At 40.7% G+C, this 14,633-nt stretch overlaps 1 protein-coding gene across 1 annotated transcript in view; it reads left to right on the top strand.

Moving 5' to 3' along the window:
- Positions 1-14,405, top strand: part of nudcd1 (NudC domain containing 1) — a 119,945-nt gene extending 105,540 nt beyond the window's left edge. The window contains exons 9-10 of the mRNA XM_013132725.2: positions 11,037-11,196; positions 13,596-14,405. Coding sequence (XP_012988179.1) covers positions 11,037-11,196; positions 13,596-13,882 — 447 coding nt within the window. The 3' untranslated portion in view covers positions 13,883-14,405. The remainder of the gene's footprint in view (positions 1-11,036; positions 11,197-13,595) is intronic.
- Positions 14,406-14,633: the final 228 nt, after the last annotated feature.

Raw genomic sequence — 14,633 nt, 5'->3', positions numbered from 1 at the left:
CGCTCGTTCGGGCTGAGCCCGGGCCGGGCCCCAAGGGGAAAGGCCCGGCCACCAGGCGCTCGCGAACGAGCCCCAACCCCGGGCCTGGCTCCAGGCTGGGGCCCCGGCTGCGCCATAACGGGCGACGTCACAGAACACAAAATGTTTTTCATCTTTAAGGGGGTTTTGAACCGCTCTTAGTCTGACCCGTGGCCTAGGACCTGTTTGCCTTGGGAGACCCTACCAGGGGCATATAGCCCCAGACAACATAGCTCCTAGGGTCACTCGGGTATTCAAACCCCTCCACCACGTTAAGGTGGCAGTTCAAGGAGGGGTGAGACACACCTTGTAAATAAAATGTGCCTCTTCGCACATTTAGAATTGCCCATGTGCCTGCATTTTTTACCGTTGTTTCACATGCATGTCTATGTCAGGACCTCATTGCTGCTGTCTCTGCATTTCGGGTGCACATGATAATTTAATGCATCACTCCTTCCTTTGCCTCAATTGCACATCTTGAATGCCGTTTTTAAATTGCCATTTGTACCCAAACAACTATTATCCCAGTTGTAACATACATTATACCTAATACTTTTAAAATGTATGCTCTCCTCTATTTGCCTTATTGCGCATTTAGTATTGCTCATCTACAAATTCCACTCTTAATACACATATACTTAATACTTGTAAATCTTCTGCCCTCCTCTATTTTCACTTCTGGTTAGATGCTAACTGCATTTTGTTGTACTGTTCTTATAACTGTTCAATGACAAAGTTGAATCTAATCTAATTAGCAACATGTCAGTAACATGATTGAGTATAAAAATAGCATCTTATTGAGGATGAGTCTTTCAGAAGTAAAGATGGAGAGGGGTTCACCACTCTGTGAAATACTGCACAGGCAAATAGTGCAACAATTTAAAAATAATGTTTCTCCACACAATTTTTTTGGGGATCTCATAAGCTATGGTACATAATATCATTACAAGAATCATAGAATCCGGAGGAATCTCTGTAAGAAAGGGACAAGGCCGAAAACCAATATTTGATGGCTGTGATATTTGGGCCCTCGGACGGCACTGCATTTAAAACAGACAAGATTCTGTAGTGGACATCACAGCTTGGGCTCAAGAACACTTCTGAAAACCATTGTCTATGAACACAGTACGCCGCTGCTTCCACAAATGCTAGATAAAACTCTACCATGCAAAGGAGAAATCATATACACTAACTCAAGTTTGCGTACCCTGGCAGAAATTGTGAAGTTTTGGTATAGATTTTGAAAATATGACTGATCATGCAAATTTTGTTTTATTTTATTTAAGGATAGGATATCATTATGATAACAAAAATCACCCAAATGGCCCTGATCAAAAGTTTACATACCCTTGAATGTTTGGTCTTGTTACAGACACACAAGGTGACACACACAGGTGAAAATGGATATTAAAGGTGAATTTCCCACCCCAGTGGCTTTTTATATTGCAATTAGTGTATAAATAGTCAATGAGCAGTAGATGCCCTGAGCAGGCTAGATACTGAGTCATGGGTAGCACAGAACTGCGTAACAAGGTAATGGAACTTTATAAAGATGGAAAAGGATATGAAAAGATATCCAAAGCCTTGCAAATGCCAGTCAGTACTGTTTAATCACATATTAAGAAGTTGAATATTTAGGGATCTCTTGATACCAAGCCAAGATCAGGTAAGATTTCAGCCAAAACTGCCAGAAGAATTGTTCGGGATACAAAGAAAAACCCATAGGTAACCACAGGAGAGATGCAGGCTGCTCTGGAAAAAGAAAGAAACCTTTACTGCGCCAATGCCACAAAAAAGCCTGGTTACAATATGCCCGACAACACCTTGACACGCCTCACAGCTTCTGGCGGACTTATTTTGAGTGACCGGACCAAAATGTAGCTTTATTTTTAAATGCTATATTTGGAGAGGGGTCAACATGGCCTATTGTGGACAGAGTACCATCCCCACTGTGATGCATGTTGGTGGCTCACTGATGTTTTGGGCGTATGTGAGCTCTAAAGGCACAGGAAATATTGTGAAAGTTGATGGCCAGATGAATGCAGCATGTTATCAGAAAATACTGGCAGACAATTTGCATTCTTCTGTACGAAAGACGCTCTTGGACTTTCCAGAACGACAATGACCCTAAGCACAAGGTCAAGTTGACCCTCCAGTAGTTACAGCAGAAGTTCTGGAGTTGCCATCACAGTCTCCTGACCTTAATGTCATCAAGCCACTCTGGGGAGATCTCAAACAGACGCTGTGTTCTTCTGGCTAAAGAGAGGGAATGTCTTACAAGCAAGAATGGGAATACATTTCACAAAACTACAGCAATTGGTCTTTTCAGTTCCCAAACGCTTCCAGAATATTGTTAAAAGAAGATGTGATGCATCACAGTAGTAAACTGTGTTGTTGGCATCAAATTCAAAATGGGCATGGATTTTTCCAAAAACAATACCATTTCCCAGTTTCAACATTTGATATGTTGTCTTCGTTCTAATTAATTTGTAATTAAAGATAAGGATAAATGATTGGCACATCATTGCATTCTGTTTTTATTTGCATTTTAGGCAGAATCTCAACTTTTTTGGAAATGGGATTATACATTGTTGAAGACTAAATGCCCAAAGCAGTTAACGACAACTTGCATTGTCACTGTATTAACGCAGTCAGGTTTTATGAAAGCCTATCTGCTGTGACGTGGTGTACAGGACACTGGCACAGAAGTGGTCCTATGAAAGGGGGAGGGAAGTGAGCTGTAGCTTTGAGGGGTGTTGGCATCCTAACTTTGTGTAACTCTCAACTGCAAATGCATTTAGGCCAGTTTATAATAGGAACTTTCAATGGCTGTCAAGTGAGTGAAAACAGGAGGGGAGAGGACCTGTCTACCAAATGAACATGTTTTAAGTGTGATTCTCATGCTTTACCAGGTGTGAATGCCAGATGTTGAGCCCTCCCTGATGAGATTATTTTTCTTAATTCTAAAATGTATGAAGCGTAAATACAATAATAACACATGATTGTGTCTAAACAAAGAATGTCAAGGTTCTGTCTTAAGTCAGCATGAATTGTATGTAAAATGCCTCAAAATTGAACTTACATAGCTATTGTGCAACAAATACATAAGGGGTAAGGCGTTTCTGTCACTCATTCTTGTTCTCGTAATTTTTGACCTTTCTTTCTCCCTGGCCATTTTTTGTCTTCATGTCTACACTGCGGGAGGAATAATGAAGACAGAGAGACTGTGTTCTAGGAAACCGGTCACATGTTGCTTCTGATAAAAACAAAGTTTTGGTAACCCTTCAAATTACAGCCAGTTATTTACTGGGTAGTTCCCGTGTAACTATGTAGTAACAAGAATGTAAGTATGTGGTAAGAATGGGTAGTTATGTAGGAACAATGTAGGTATTGTGTGTACTTATATGAACGAAGAATGATACTACTCCAAAACTACTTAGTAAACAGACAGGTGGTAAAAAAGCAATTGTGAAAGTATATAATTGTTATTCTTATGTGTGCTTATGAACTTACCATTTAACCCCCTGAGGACTACACTTAAAATGTTTTATATTTGGCCTTATAAACAATATGTAATGTTAATCGATCATTGTATATTTGGCATCAAATTATTCCAAAGTACCTCAGCTAATATAAGCATGCATGTTAATGTTCTTATAAGGTAGTGTTTTAGGGAAAAATGCACAATAAAGTAAATATTTTTTATAAGCAAAATCAAAAACGGAGTGATACTCCCAATACAAATGTTCTGTGCAAACACAATGCACATTTTTGTAAGAAAAGGCTTCCCAATGAATGTGAACAGAAAAATGAAATCATTTGCCCTTTGTCCGACGTGTTTTTGACACAATTTTGCATTGATATCAGACTAAAAACCCATGTGGAACTGTTCTGCCATTCCAAAAATACTTTTCAAACCCTTTTTCTTACACAAATATGCATTGTATCACAATAAATGTGAACAGAACAATGAAATAATTCACCTTATGTGCATATGTCCAATATGTTTATGACACCCATGATTTCACTATTTGTCATTATAATCAGACCACAAACAGCCATGTGGAACAGTTCTCCCATTCCAAGTACGCAAAGCAGACAATATCGATAATGATCACATTTGTATTATATTATTTCATGATAAATAGGTTATTAGATGTTACTTACCAGACTGTTCGTGCATTAGCCTGTTGTTAGCATTCGTTTTGCCATTTTATACTAATAATAATTCTTATAAAACTGTTGAAAACACATTCTTTGTCTTTTTGACACCTTAGCATTACACAAGGACACAATGCTAAAATGTTCGCTAATGCTAAATTAGCATGCTAGCTTAGCTAATGTACTGGTTCCAACTCTTCTACAGTCAGATTGAGCAAATAACGAAAATGTAACGTATGTCCTACCCAGCAACCTTTTGATTTGATCAAATACATATCAGACACCTTCCCCTGATTGGGTAAAATAAACGATTTTGCCTAGCAGCAGTCTTCCATTGGATGCTGTCACCCAACAGCCCATCCGTTGGTCAGGTGCACAAGGGTTTGGTTGCCTTTGGACAGGATGACAACAACCAGGAAATGTGCCACCTCAACACAAAGCGCATCTGCGTTTTCAGCGGAATCTCAGGAAAACAGCCAAGGAAACTGAATCTCTCTATCACAAACCGTTTTAAAAATATTTAATACTATGTAATTGTTATGCAAATACGCCCCAGGCATGGGCGCTAGCGCCTAGTCTGTCCTCAACAAAGTCACCAAAATGATCCAGTTTTCACATTACTACAACGTGGGATTCCTAGCTTGCAAAATGGCGATTGTCTCGCCTTACGTCCAAATCACATTCTCTACAGCGCCATCTACGGTCACGGCGGTGTTTAAACATCGTAAAGAACTGTCTCTTCTGAAGCGATTAAAGTCGAGGCTAGGCGAGAAGTTGAGCCGGTACCATGCAGTGGAAAAGGGCCATTAGTATGGGCAAAAATGATGGTAAGCAATGGCGAGAGGCGTCTGTTTCTATGTATTTACTGTACATGCCTATACAAAGGTCCTTTACACAAGCAATAGTGCAAAAGTCGATGTCTATTTTATTTATTAACTACCAATGTTGACCAAAATTCAGTACACTAAGATTTAACAATATTAAAATAAAGTTAATACAAATAATCAGTACAAGAATAAAAGGGGTACAATTGCCTCTCTGCTGGAGGAAAATGGCAACACAAGCAGATGTGGCAACGCACGCCTTCTCTTCAGTGGCTATCCGCAGGCGTAAAGCAGTCGGGCCACTGGTGGAAAGCCACCTGAGATGCAAATGACCTGACGCAAATTGAGATCAGAAGAAAAGCAGCAAAAGCTGGTGGCCCGCTGGCTGTATGACATGATAAACGGCGGGCCGCTATTGATTGCTCACTGAGTATGTTGTGCGCATTATGTATTGTCCAGATCATGCAGATTGGCAATGTTATTTTGGCCTGCAAAATTATCTTCTATTTCTTCTTTTGTCATTTTCAGTAGGAAACCGTTAACAATTAGCATACAATATAAACAAATTTATAATTAGAAAGAGATATATGTATAATAATGTATATCCTGTGCACACATTAGAGGTGAGCGAAATACGTTTATAATACACACACTCTTCTTGGCGCCACCTTTTAAAATAGGAATGTCTTTATGAAAGTGCTAAATTGTAGATTGTGAGAAATCTGAGACTGGCCCAGCTATATTAAAATGCAGGTTCAACATCAATGGCCACTGCCAGACAGGTTAAAACAATTTAGCAGACTTAATGCAGCCTTTTTGTCTTTTGGACACATTTTCTGTCTGGTATCCTAATTGTCCTACAAAAAGTAAGATCTGATTTTCCCTCATCACTGGCATATTTCGGATTGGATATTGCCGACTTTAGATATGAAATTCAACACTACTGTTGTTTGCTCCTTGGGGTTTAAGGCCGGGTGTCTCTGTAAAGCACTTTGTGACAACTGCTGTTGTAAAAAGGGTTTTATAAATACATTTGATTGATTGAGATCAGTCGGATTGGGTATTGATTTTACAACAAATCAGACTGATTTATATATATTTTGTGATACCACAAAGACCTCGACCTTAGGACACTTCCTAGGCGGACAGTGAAGCACATTCATGTGGTCATGAAGTCATTTATTTTTGCGCATCCTCCGGGAAGAGACTGATAATAGGATGATGGAAATCATGAGTCTTTTCGAAATTTAAGATTGCATTTTTGCAATGGAGAGTTTGGAAAACGTTTTTTTGTTGTAAAATCTATACAGTTCAATTAGTGCGTATTTTATGTGCCTTATTAGCTAACGATAGGCCTATTTGATGTTGATTCTTCATAATAACTTTATAATTCATTATAACAGCTCCCAGGTTATGTTGTGTGTGTCATGTATTGTGCAGATTATGTAGATAGTCAATGTTGTTTTGGTGAGTATTTTCCATCGTGATTAGTACTTAAATCGTCTATCATCCCATCCCTACCGTGTAGTTACAAAGAAAGAGGGCTGTAATTGGAAGCACTGTCTGTTCCCACATAAATACACTGTAGTTACAAGGAAAGAGGGCTGTTATTTGAAGCAGTGTCTGTTCCCACATAGTTACAGTGTAGTTACATGGAGAGAGGGCTGAAATTTGAAGTGGTGTCTGTTCCCACATAGATACCATACCATACCATACCATCTTCTTCCGCTTATCCGGGGCCGGGTCGCGGGGGCAGCAGTCTAAGCAGGGATGCCCAGACTTCCCTCTACCCAGACACTTCCTCTAGCTCTTCCGGGGGGACACCGAGGCGTTCCCAGGCCAGCCGGGAGACATAGTCCCTCCAGCGTGTCCTAGGTCTTCCCCGGGGTCTCCTCCCGGTGGGACGGGACCGGAAACACCTTCCCAGGAAGGCGTTCCAGAGGCATCCGAAAAAGATGCCCAAGCCACCTCAGCTGACCCCTCTCGATGTGGAGGAGCAGCGGCTCTACTCTGAGCTCCTCCCGGGTGACCGAGCTTCTCACCCTATCTCTAAGGGATCGCCCAGCCACCCTGCGGAGAAAGCTCATTTCGGCCGCCTGTATCCGGGATCTTGTCCTTTCGGTCATGACCCAAAGCTCATGACCATAGGTGAGAGTAGGAACGTAGATTGACCGGTAAATCGAGAGCTTCGCCTTGCGGCTCAGCTCTTTCTTCACCACGACAGACCGATACATCGACTGCATTACTGCAGAAGCTGCACCGATCCGTCTGTCAATCTCCCGTTCCATCCTTCCCTCACTCGTGAACAAGACCCCTAGATACTTAAACTCCTCCACTTGAGGCAGGCACTCTCCACCAACCTGAAGTGGGCAAGCCACCCTTTTCCGACTGAGGACCATGGCCTCGGATTTGGAGGTACTGATTTTCATCCCCACCGCTTCACACTCGGCTGCAAACCGTCCCAGCGCATGCTGAAGGTCCTGTTCCCACATAGATATGTAGTGTAATGAGAAATGTCTGTTGAGGAAGAGTGGAAGGTTATTTAATGAAGTGGTGGTCTGGCCCCACCAAGTCTCCAACAAACCCTTGGTGATGTTATACAGGGGTACCGCATAACATTTGCTTCTCTAAACATCTGGCCCCACCAAGTCTCCAACAGACCCTTGGTGATGTTAATCAGTGTTCTGGGTAACATTTGGTTCTCCAAAGATCTGGAACACCAGGTGTGGGCCATCAGCCCCATCTTCCTGAGCTCACCTGGAGAGGTGTGAAACTCTAAGCAAACTGGAGTGTAACTAAATGCATGATATTCTGGACATTTATCTGTAGTATTTCGATTTTCCCTGTTCCCTATAAAGGGCAGAATAGGCTGATATGCTTTATTGTACTGTACAGGTTATGGGTCAAACTTCACAAATAGAAATTGTCTTTGTTGCATGTCTGACAACAACTGGCAGCAACGCCCCGTCCCATTTAGTAATTTTGCATTGATTAAGTGGGACAGTTCCTGTCCTTTGTGTTCATTGTGTTTGCCAAGGTAAAGTAATGCTAATGACTATTTGGGGGAGTGTATTAGATATTATAGGATAAATAGCCATGTCTCCAAAAGGTTATTTGAGTTTGTCCTCATTAAAGAGACCTCCCAACACATTGTGTTGTAGTCATATTTAGACATTTTTCATTGTTAAGAGACCTCCCAACACATTATGTTGTAGTCATATTCTTTAACAGAAGCTCCTAGCATACCTTTGTGCTATAGTGTCTTAAATACTATAATTAGGGTATAATTAGTAGACCGTTAGGCTAGTTGGAAGGACATTGAATTGTGTTGGTATGTAACTATGTTTTGTATTGTAACTTTATTACTTGATTGGAATAAATTATGTTACTTTGGAATATAGATTACTACTCGTTCAGCTCCTTACTCAAGCTTGTAGGGCTACTGGTAAATACACACAAGTCTAAGCAACCAGACTTGGAGTCCCTGAGTCCTGGAATTCTCAAAGCAGTTTGGTTAGGCCCATGAACATATGACATTCTTGTTATCCCTGAGTCGTGGGGCATAATTAACTTTCTGTTAGACGCAGGAACACACAGCATTTTACTCTATGGTTCATGTTGAACGACCTACACCTTATGGGCGCTTATGATAACTGATATAGGCACATACACATGTATAAATAGAAGTGACCAGACTGATCATCTCTGAGTTCCCCTATTGCTACACCGTCTCTTGTCTTCTGGACTTGACTGATGAGGAGCATAACATAGGCAGTGAAACATGATCTTTTAAATGTTTGGCTTGTGACGAAAGATTAGCTACCTTTTCTAAGAACTTCCAGCATATCATGGTCATTGAGGTTTGCGTATGTTTACAAACAATATGGAGTCAGATTATTAAAATATTGTTATTTTTATTCATCACTAAGTTTCTGTCCCCTAGCACTCATTTCCCTATCCGTCCCCCGTTAACTTCTAGTGGTAACCCTTAAACCCCTCTCCCATTTTACCTTCTCCCTACAGATACACAGTAGTTACACCTACTAAGCAAGTACGTTTTGGTGTAGTCAAATGAAGCAGTCTTATTCACAATAGTTAAAACATGTAACACCTCAAAATAATTAATTATTAACAATTTAAAATGAGAGGGTATGTTCAAAATAAAAATTAAAACTGTCAGGGAATTAATCAAAACCAAATCTATATGGGTACAGACACTGTTTCAGATTTTAGCCCTCTTCCCTTGTAACTACACTGTAACTGTGTGGGAACAGACACTGCCTCAAATTACAGCCCTCTTTCCTTGTAACTATGTGGGAACAGACACCGCTTAAAATTACAGCCCTCTTTCTTTGTAACTACACCGTAACTATGTGGGAATGGACACCGCTTCAAATTACAGCCCTCTTTCCTAGTACTTACACTAAATGTTGATGGTACCGTATAAGAACTAGTTTAAGATGATGGACTTACAAGGAACTTACATGGTAAGTGAAGGTGAAGTAAACAAGTTATGGGAAAGAATATGCTGCAACACGATTGTGGCTTGAAGGTATGTTATGGAGTATTATCTGAAAACAAATGATAATATACCACATATTTTTCTTTATATCAGGTGTTATTAAGAAATAGACTAGTTTTAATGTGTATTTCCACCACAAGCTAATGGATCTTTTTTGTATTTACATTTGGAAACAACACAACATTTGGGAGACTTGCATAGTGAGCCAGGCAACTTTGGTTATCCACATTAAAGTATGCCTTCTAATGTTAGAGTTTAATTGTCCTCAACAACAGTAAAATCTGACACTCTTATTTGTTAAGCCTATCCGTTTCATTGGTCAGCTTCTCGCTTTCAATGCGACAAAATAATAGCTTTCAATCCAGCATATTCGAAAAAAATTTTTTCATGTGGGCACCTATTATGAGAAGTACTGGGGGCTGTAGGACACCCAACAGATAAGTGCTTTCTGTGGCTTGATTCATAACACACATCTATAATCAATTCATATGCATAGGAAGGACAATTATATACTTTCAAAATGGCATGTTTCACCTTACGCTGGTGCAGTGGGCCTTGGGTTTCTCCTAATGCAGGACAATGCCCGGCCTCATGTGGCCAGTGTGTAGGCAAGTTCCTGGATGACGAAGGCATTGATTCCATTGACTGGCCCTTATGTTCCCCAGAACTTGAATCCAATTGAGAACCTCTGGGATGTTATGTATCGATGCATTCGACGCTGCCAAGTAGACTGTCCAGGACAGACCACAGACTGTCCAGGACAGACCACAGACTGTCCAGGAGCTCACTGATGCCCTGATCCAGGTCTGGGAGGAGATCCCCCCAGGACACCATCCGCCATCTCATCAGGAGCTTGCCCAGACGTTGTCGCGAGTGCGTACAGGCAGATGGGGGCCATACACACTATTGAGTCACATTATGAGTTGCCGTGAAGAAATTCATTAAGTTGGAACAGCTGGTGATTTAAATTGTTTAATTTGATTTTTAATGTGAGTTTGAATCCATCCCCTCAATCGGTTGGTGATTTTGGTTCCATTGACCGTTATGTCATTTTGTTCTCAACGAATTACACAATGTGCAGTAAAGATTTTGATATTTAATATTTTTCGTTCATCGAGATCCGATGTGTGATTTCAGTTTTCCCTTAATTTTTTGAGCAGTGTACTTGGTACCATAGAATTTCGGGTATTGGCATGAGCCATTTGGTTTGACTCTCTAGTTAATTCAAGCCCTGCTTCAAAGATATGTATTTGTTTTGAGAAGTGCTAAGAGCAAGGTCACTACATGGCCTTTAGGTTTATGGCTTTAGCGATGGCATGATCATGTTTTTAATTCAAGACGTTGTAATACTTGTCCCAATGTGTTATTTTCGTGTTCCCTTCCTTTTTTTGAGCAGTGTACGGGAGATGTAGTATGTTAAGATTTAGACTGGCACTAGTTGATACTTTGTTGAAATGCAGTTGACTTTTCAGTTTGGGACTAATTTAGTTTTATGTTGTCTCTTACTCCAGGTGAATTTGGGGAGCCATCAGTTCCTGTTCACAGTGGACTTGAATCCGTCTGAGATGCCTTGTTTCTGCCTGCGTCATGATGTGGACGCCCTGCTGTGGCAGCCCCGCCCAGATAAGCCCAGTGACATGTGGGAACACATCGCCACCTTCAACGCCCTTGGTATGTATAGAACCTTTTTATGTTAGTCATTTACTAGACCTGGCACTTTAAAGACACCTGTTAGAACACCAAGTCCTGGAAAAATCTCGGCAAAGGATAAGTGCTCACTAACACAGATTTAGACAGATTTGTGAACAATATTTGAGAGAAATAGGCCTTTTGTGTACACAGAGAAAGTCTTAGATCTTTGAGTTCAGCTCATGATAAAAGAGGGCAAAAACGAAAGTGTTGCTGTCTAGATAAACAGCTTTAATCAATGTTGCACATTAATGTATGTACATATACACTCACCTAAAGGATTATTAGGAACACCATACTAATACTGTGTTTGACCCCCTTTCGCCTTCAGAACTGCCTTAATTCTACGTGGCATTGATTCAACAAGGTGCTGAAAGCATTCTTTAGAAATGTTGGCCCATGTTGATAGGATAGCATCTTGCGGTTGATGGAGATTTGTGGGATGCACATCCAGGACACGAAGCTCCCGTTCCACCACATCCCAAAGATGCTCTATTGGGTTGAGATCTAGTGACTGTGGGGGCCATTTCAGTACAGTGAACTCATTGTCATGTTCAAGAAACCAATTTGAAATGATTCGAGCTTTGTGACATGGTGCATTATCTTGCTGGAAGTAGCCATCAGAGGATGGGTACATGGTGGTCATAAAGGGATGGACATGGTCAGAAACAATGCTCAGGTAGGCCGTGGCATTTAAACGATGCCCAATTGGCACTAAGGGGCCTAAAGTGTGCCAAGAAATCCCCCACACCATTACATCACCACCACCAGCCTGCACAGTGGTAACAAGGCATGATGGATCTGTTTATGCCAAATTCTGACTCTACCATCTGAATGTCTCAACAGAAATCGAGACTCATCAGACCAGGCAACATTCTTCCAGTCTTCAACTGTCCAATTTTGGTGAGCTCGTGCAAATTGTAGCCTCTTTTTCCTATTTGTAGTGGAGATGAGTGGTACCCGGTGGGGTCTTCTGCTGTTGTAGCCCATCCAGCTCAAGGTTATGCGTGTTGTGGCTTCACAAATGCTTTGCTGCATGCCTCTGTTGTAACGAGTGGTTATTTCAGTCAAAGTTGCTCTTCTATCAGCTTGAATCAGTCGGCCCATTCTCCTCTGACCTCTTGCATCAACAAGGCATTTTCGCCCACAGGACTGCCGCATCCTGGATGTTTTTCCCTTTTCACACCATTCTTTGTAAACCCTAGAAATGGTTGTGCGTGAAAATCCCAAGTAATAGAGCAGATTGTGAAATACTCAGACCGGCCCGCCTGGCACCAACAACCATGCCACGCTCAAAATTGCTTAAATCACCTTTCTTTCCCATTCTGACATTCAGTTTGGAGTTCAGGAGATTGTCTTGACCAGGACCACACCCCTAAATGCACTGATGCAACTGCCATGTGATTGGTTGATTATATAATTGCATTAATGAGAAATTGAACAGGTGTTCCTAATAATCCTTTAGGTGAGTGTACACAAATGACAGAACCACTTTTATTAAATTGCACTATACAATTATAATAAATAATTACAAATAGTGTCTATGTGTCTTCACTGTACCCATCACTATAGCCATTATGTGATGTTTTATGCTTTTTATGTTTTTAAATAAGGCAGAGGTTTTGGGGGTTAGGGTTAGGGTTAGGGTTTATATTTGAATATGGTTGCCTTTCCTTGTGGCATGCCTTGGCTCCTGTGCATAATGCGTTTCCTCAGGCACCTAAGGACTTAGTCTAGATTTCCTAGTTGAAATAGCAGCAATGATAATCAGAATGGTACTGGGTGTGCTTTGGAGGAAACGTGTCAACACCAACTTGAGGTAGGGTCTTAATCACAAATTGTATGTCATGAAAACTGAGAGAATATGTGGTAAAACTAATACAAATTATAATGATCCACCCACAAAAGTATCCTGCTGGAAAATTTTTGGTATTACAATCTATTTCAGAGCATCTGCAAAACATGTTGAATGAATATGATCATGAGAGTACCTCATATATACCAAGGATATTGTTTTACAAAGATCCTATTTATGCAGTGGGAAAACTAAACAAAACAACCATTTACATCTCAGTTAACATCAAACTTTGTTCAGGAGAAATATAATTTTGTCAGTGAAGAGAAGTCAATTTAGATATAGACCTTTAAACTACTGTAGAAAAAAAAGGCAAAATCTTTCACAGTTATTCCTCCATGTCTGGTGTTTGAAAAATCCAAAATACATTTTTGGAATTGGATAAAAAAGACCTTGGGCTGAAGCCCCGAAAGCCCTGGCCTAATGACACTATTGACAAAATGCTTTCTATTTGTGTTTCTCAAAATGACATGAGGTGCCACCCAAAGACTTTCTCAGTGTTTTTGAAATGTTTTGGTTCCCTTAGGCTACGTCCAGGCATCGAAATGCGACAAGAAGTTTGCCACTTGCCCCCCAAACTTCTCCTATGCTGCCCTTGGGGAGTGTCTTCGCCGGGTGTTCATTTACCGGCAACCATCGCCTGTCGACACAGTCCTGTTCAATAGGAAGCAGGGTCGTCAGGTGGGCCAGGTAGCTAAGCAACAGGTCGCCAGTCTGGATTCCAATGACCTTGTCTTAGGCTTTAGAGCTACCAATGAAAGACTGTTCGTCCTGACCTTGAACAACCTGTTTGTTCTGAAGATCAACAATTAGAGCTGGGATAAATAGCCCATTTTCACTGACACTTTAGCGATGAAGAATTCACATTAAAATTCCTTTCTAAACTAATCTTAACCTACAATACCGGTCTAAAGTGTGGACACACCTACTTGATCAAATAGTAAAACCAATGAAATACCCTTGAATAAGTAGGTGAGTCCAAAATTTTGGCTGGTGCTCTGTGTCTAGGAAATATACCCTTATAGTGTATCCATCCACCATGCACGCTGTCTATCCCTAACACAGAGCGTCACCATAACACAAAGTACATCTAAACCAAGTGTATCAATGTACATTAAATTGAGGAATGCCATTCAATTTGTGGAAACGGTTTGATGTCCTCTATGACTACACTTGTCTGTCCTTATGTTTTTCCATGTCATTCTAGTGTTATTCAGAGAATATTCTACTAGTATTGATGCTGAATTATTCATTTTCTCCAGTGTGCTGTTAATTATTCTCATAGAAACATTGACCAAACATTATCCATAATTCTAATAAAAATCAAGCAAATCTATGCATGTATTATTGTTGAAAGGAGATGTGTACCTTTGTTCCAGTTTGCATCCTAGATGCTGTTGCTGCTGGTTTTGGAATATTTCCTTTCTATCTGTGTATGAGATTCATTTATATAAATAACACAAACCACTCTACATTTCAAGGACATTACAAAAGTGCTGGCAGTATATGACAAGATAAGCATCTGAACTGATTGCCAAAAATGAATCATCATAACCACCTGTGG

The sequence above is a fragment of the Esox lucius genome, chromosome 10, assembly GCF_011004845.1.
Source record: "Esox lucius isolate fEsoLuc1 chromosome 10, fEsoLuc1.pri, whole genome shotgun sequence".
In the NCBI taxonomy this organism is placed as follows: Eukaryota; Metazoa; Chordata; class Actinopteri; order Esociformes; family Esocidae; genus Esox; species Esox lucius.
Note: the sequence above shows the minus strand (reverse complement) of the source record. Positions and strands in the feature narration are given on the sequence as shown.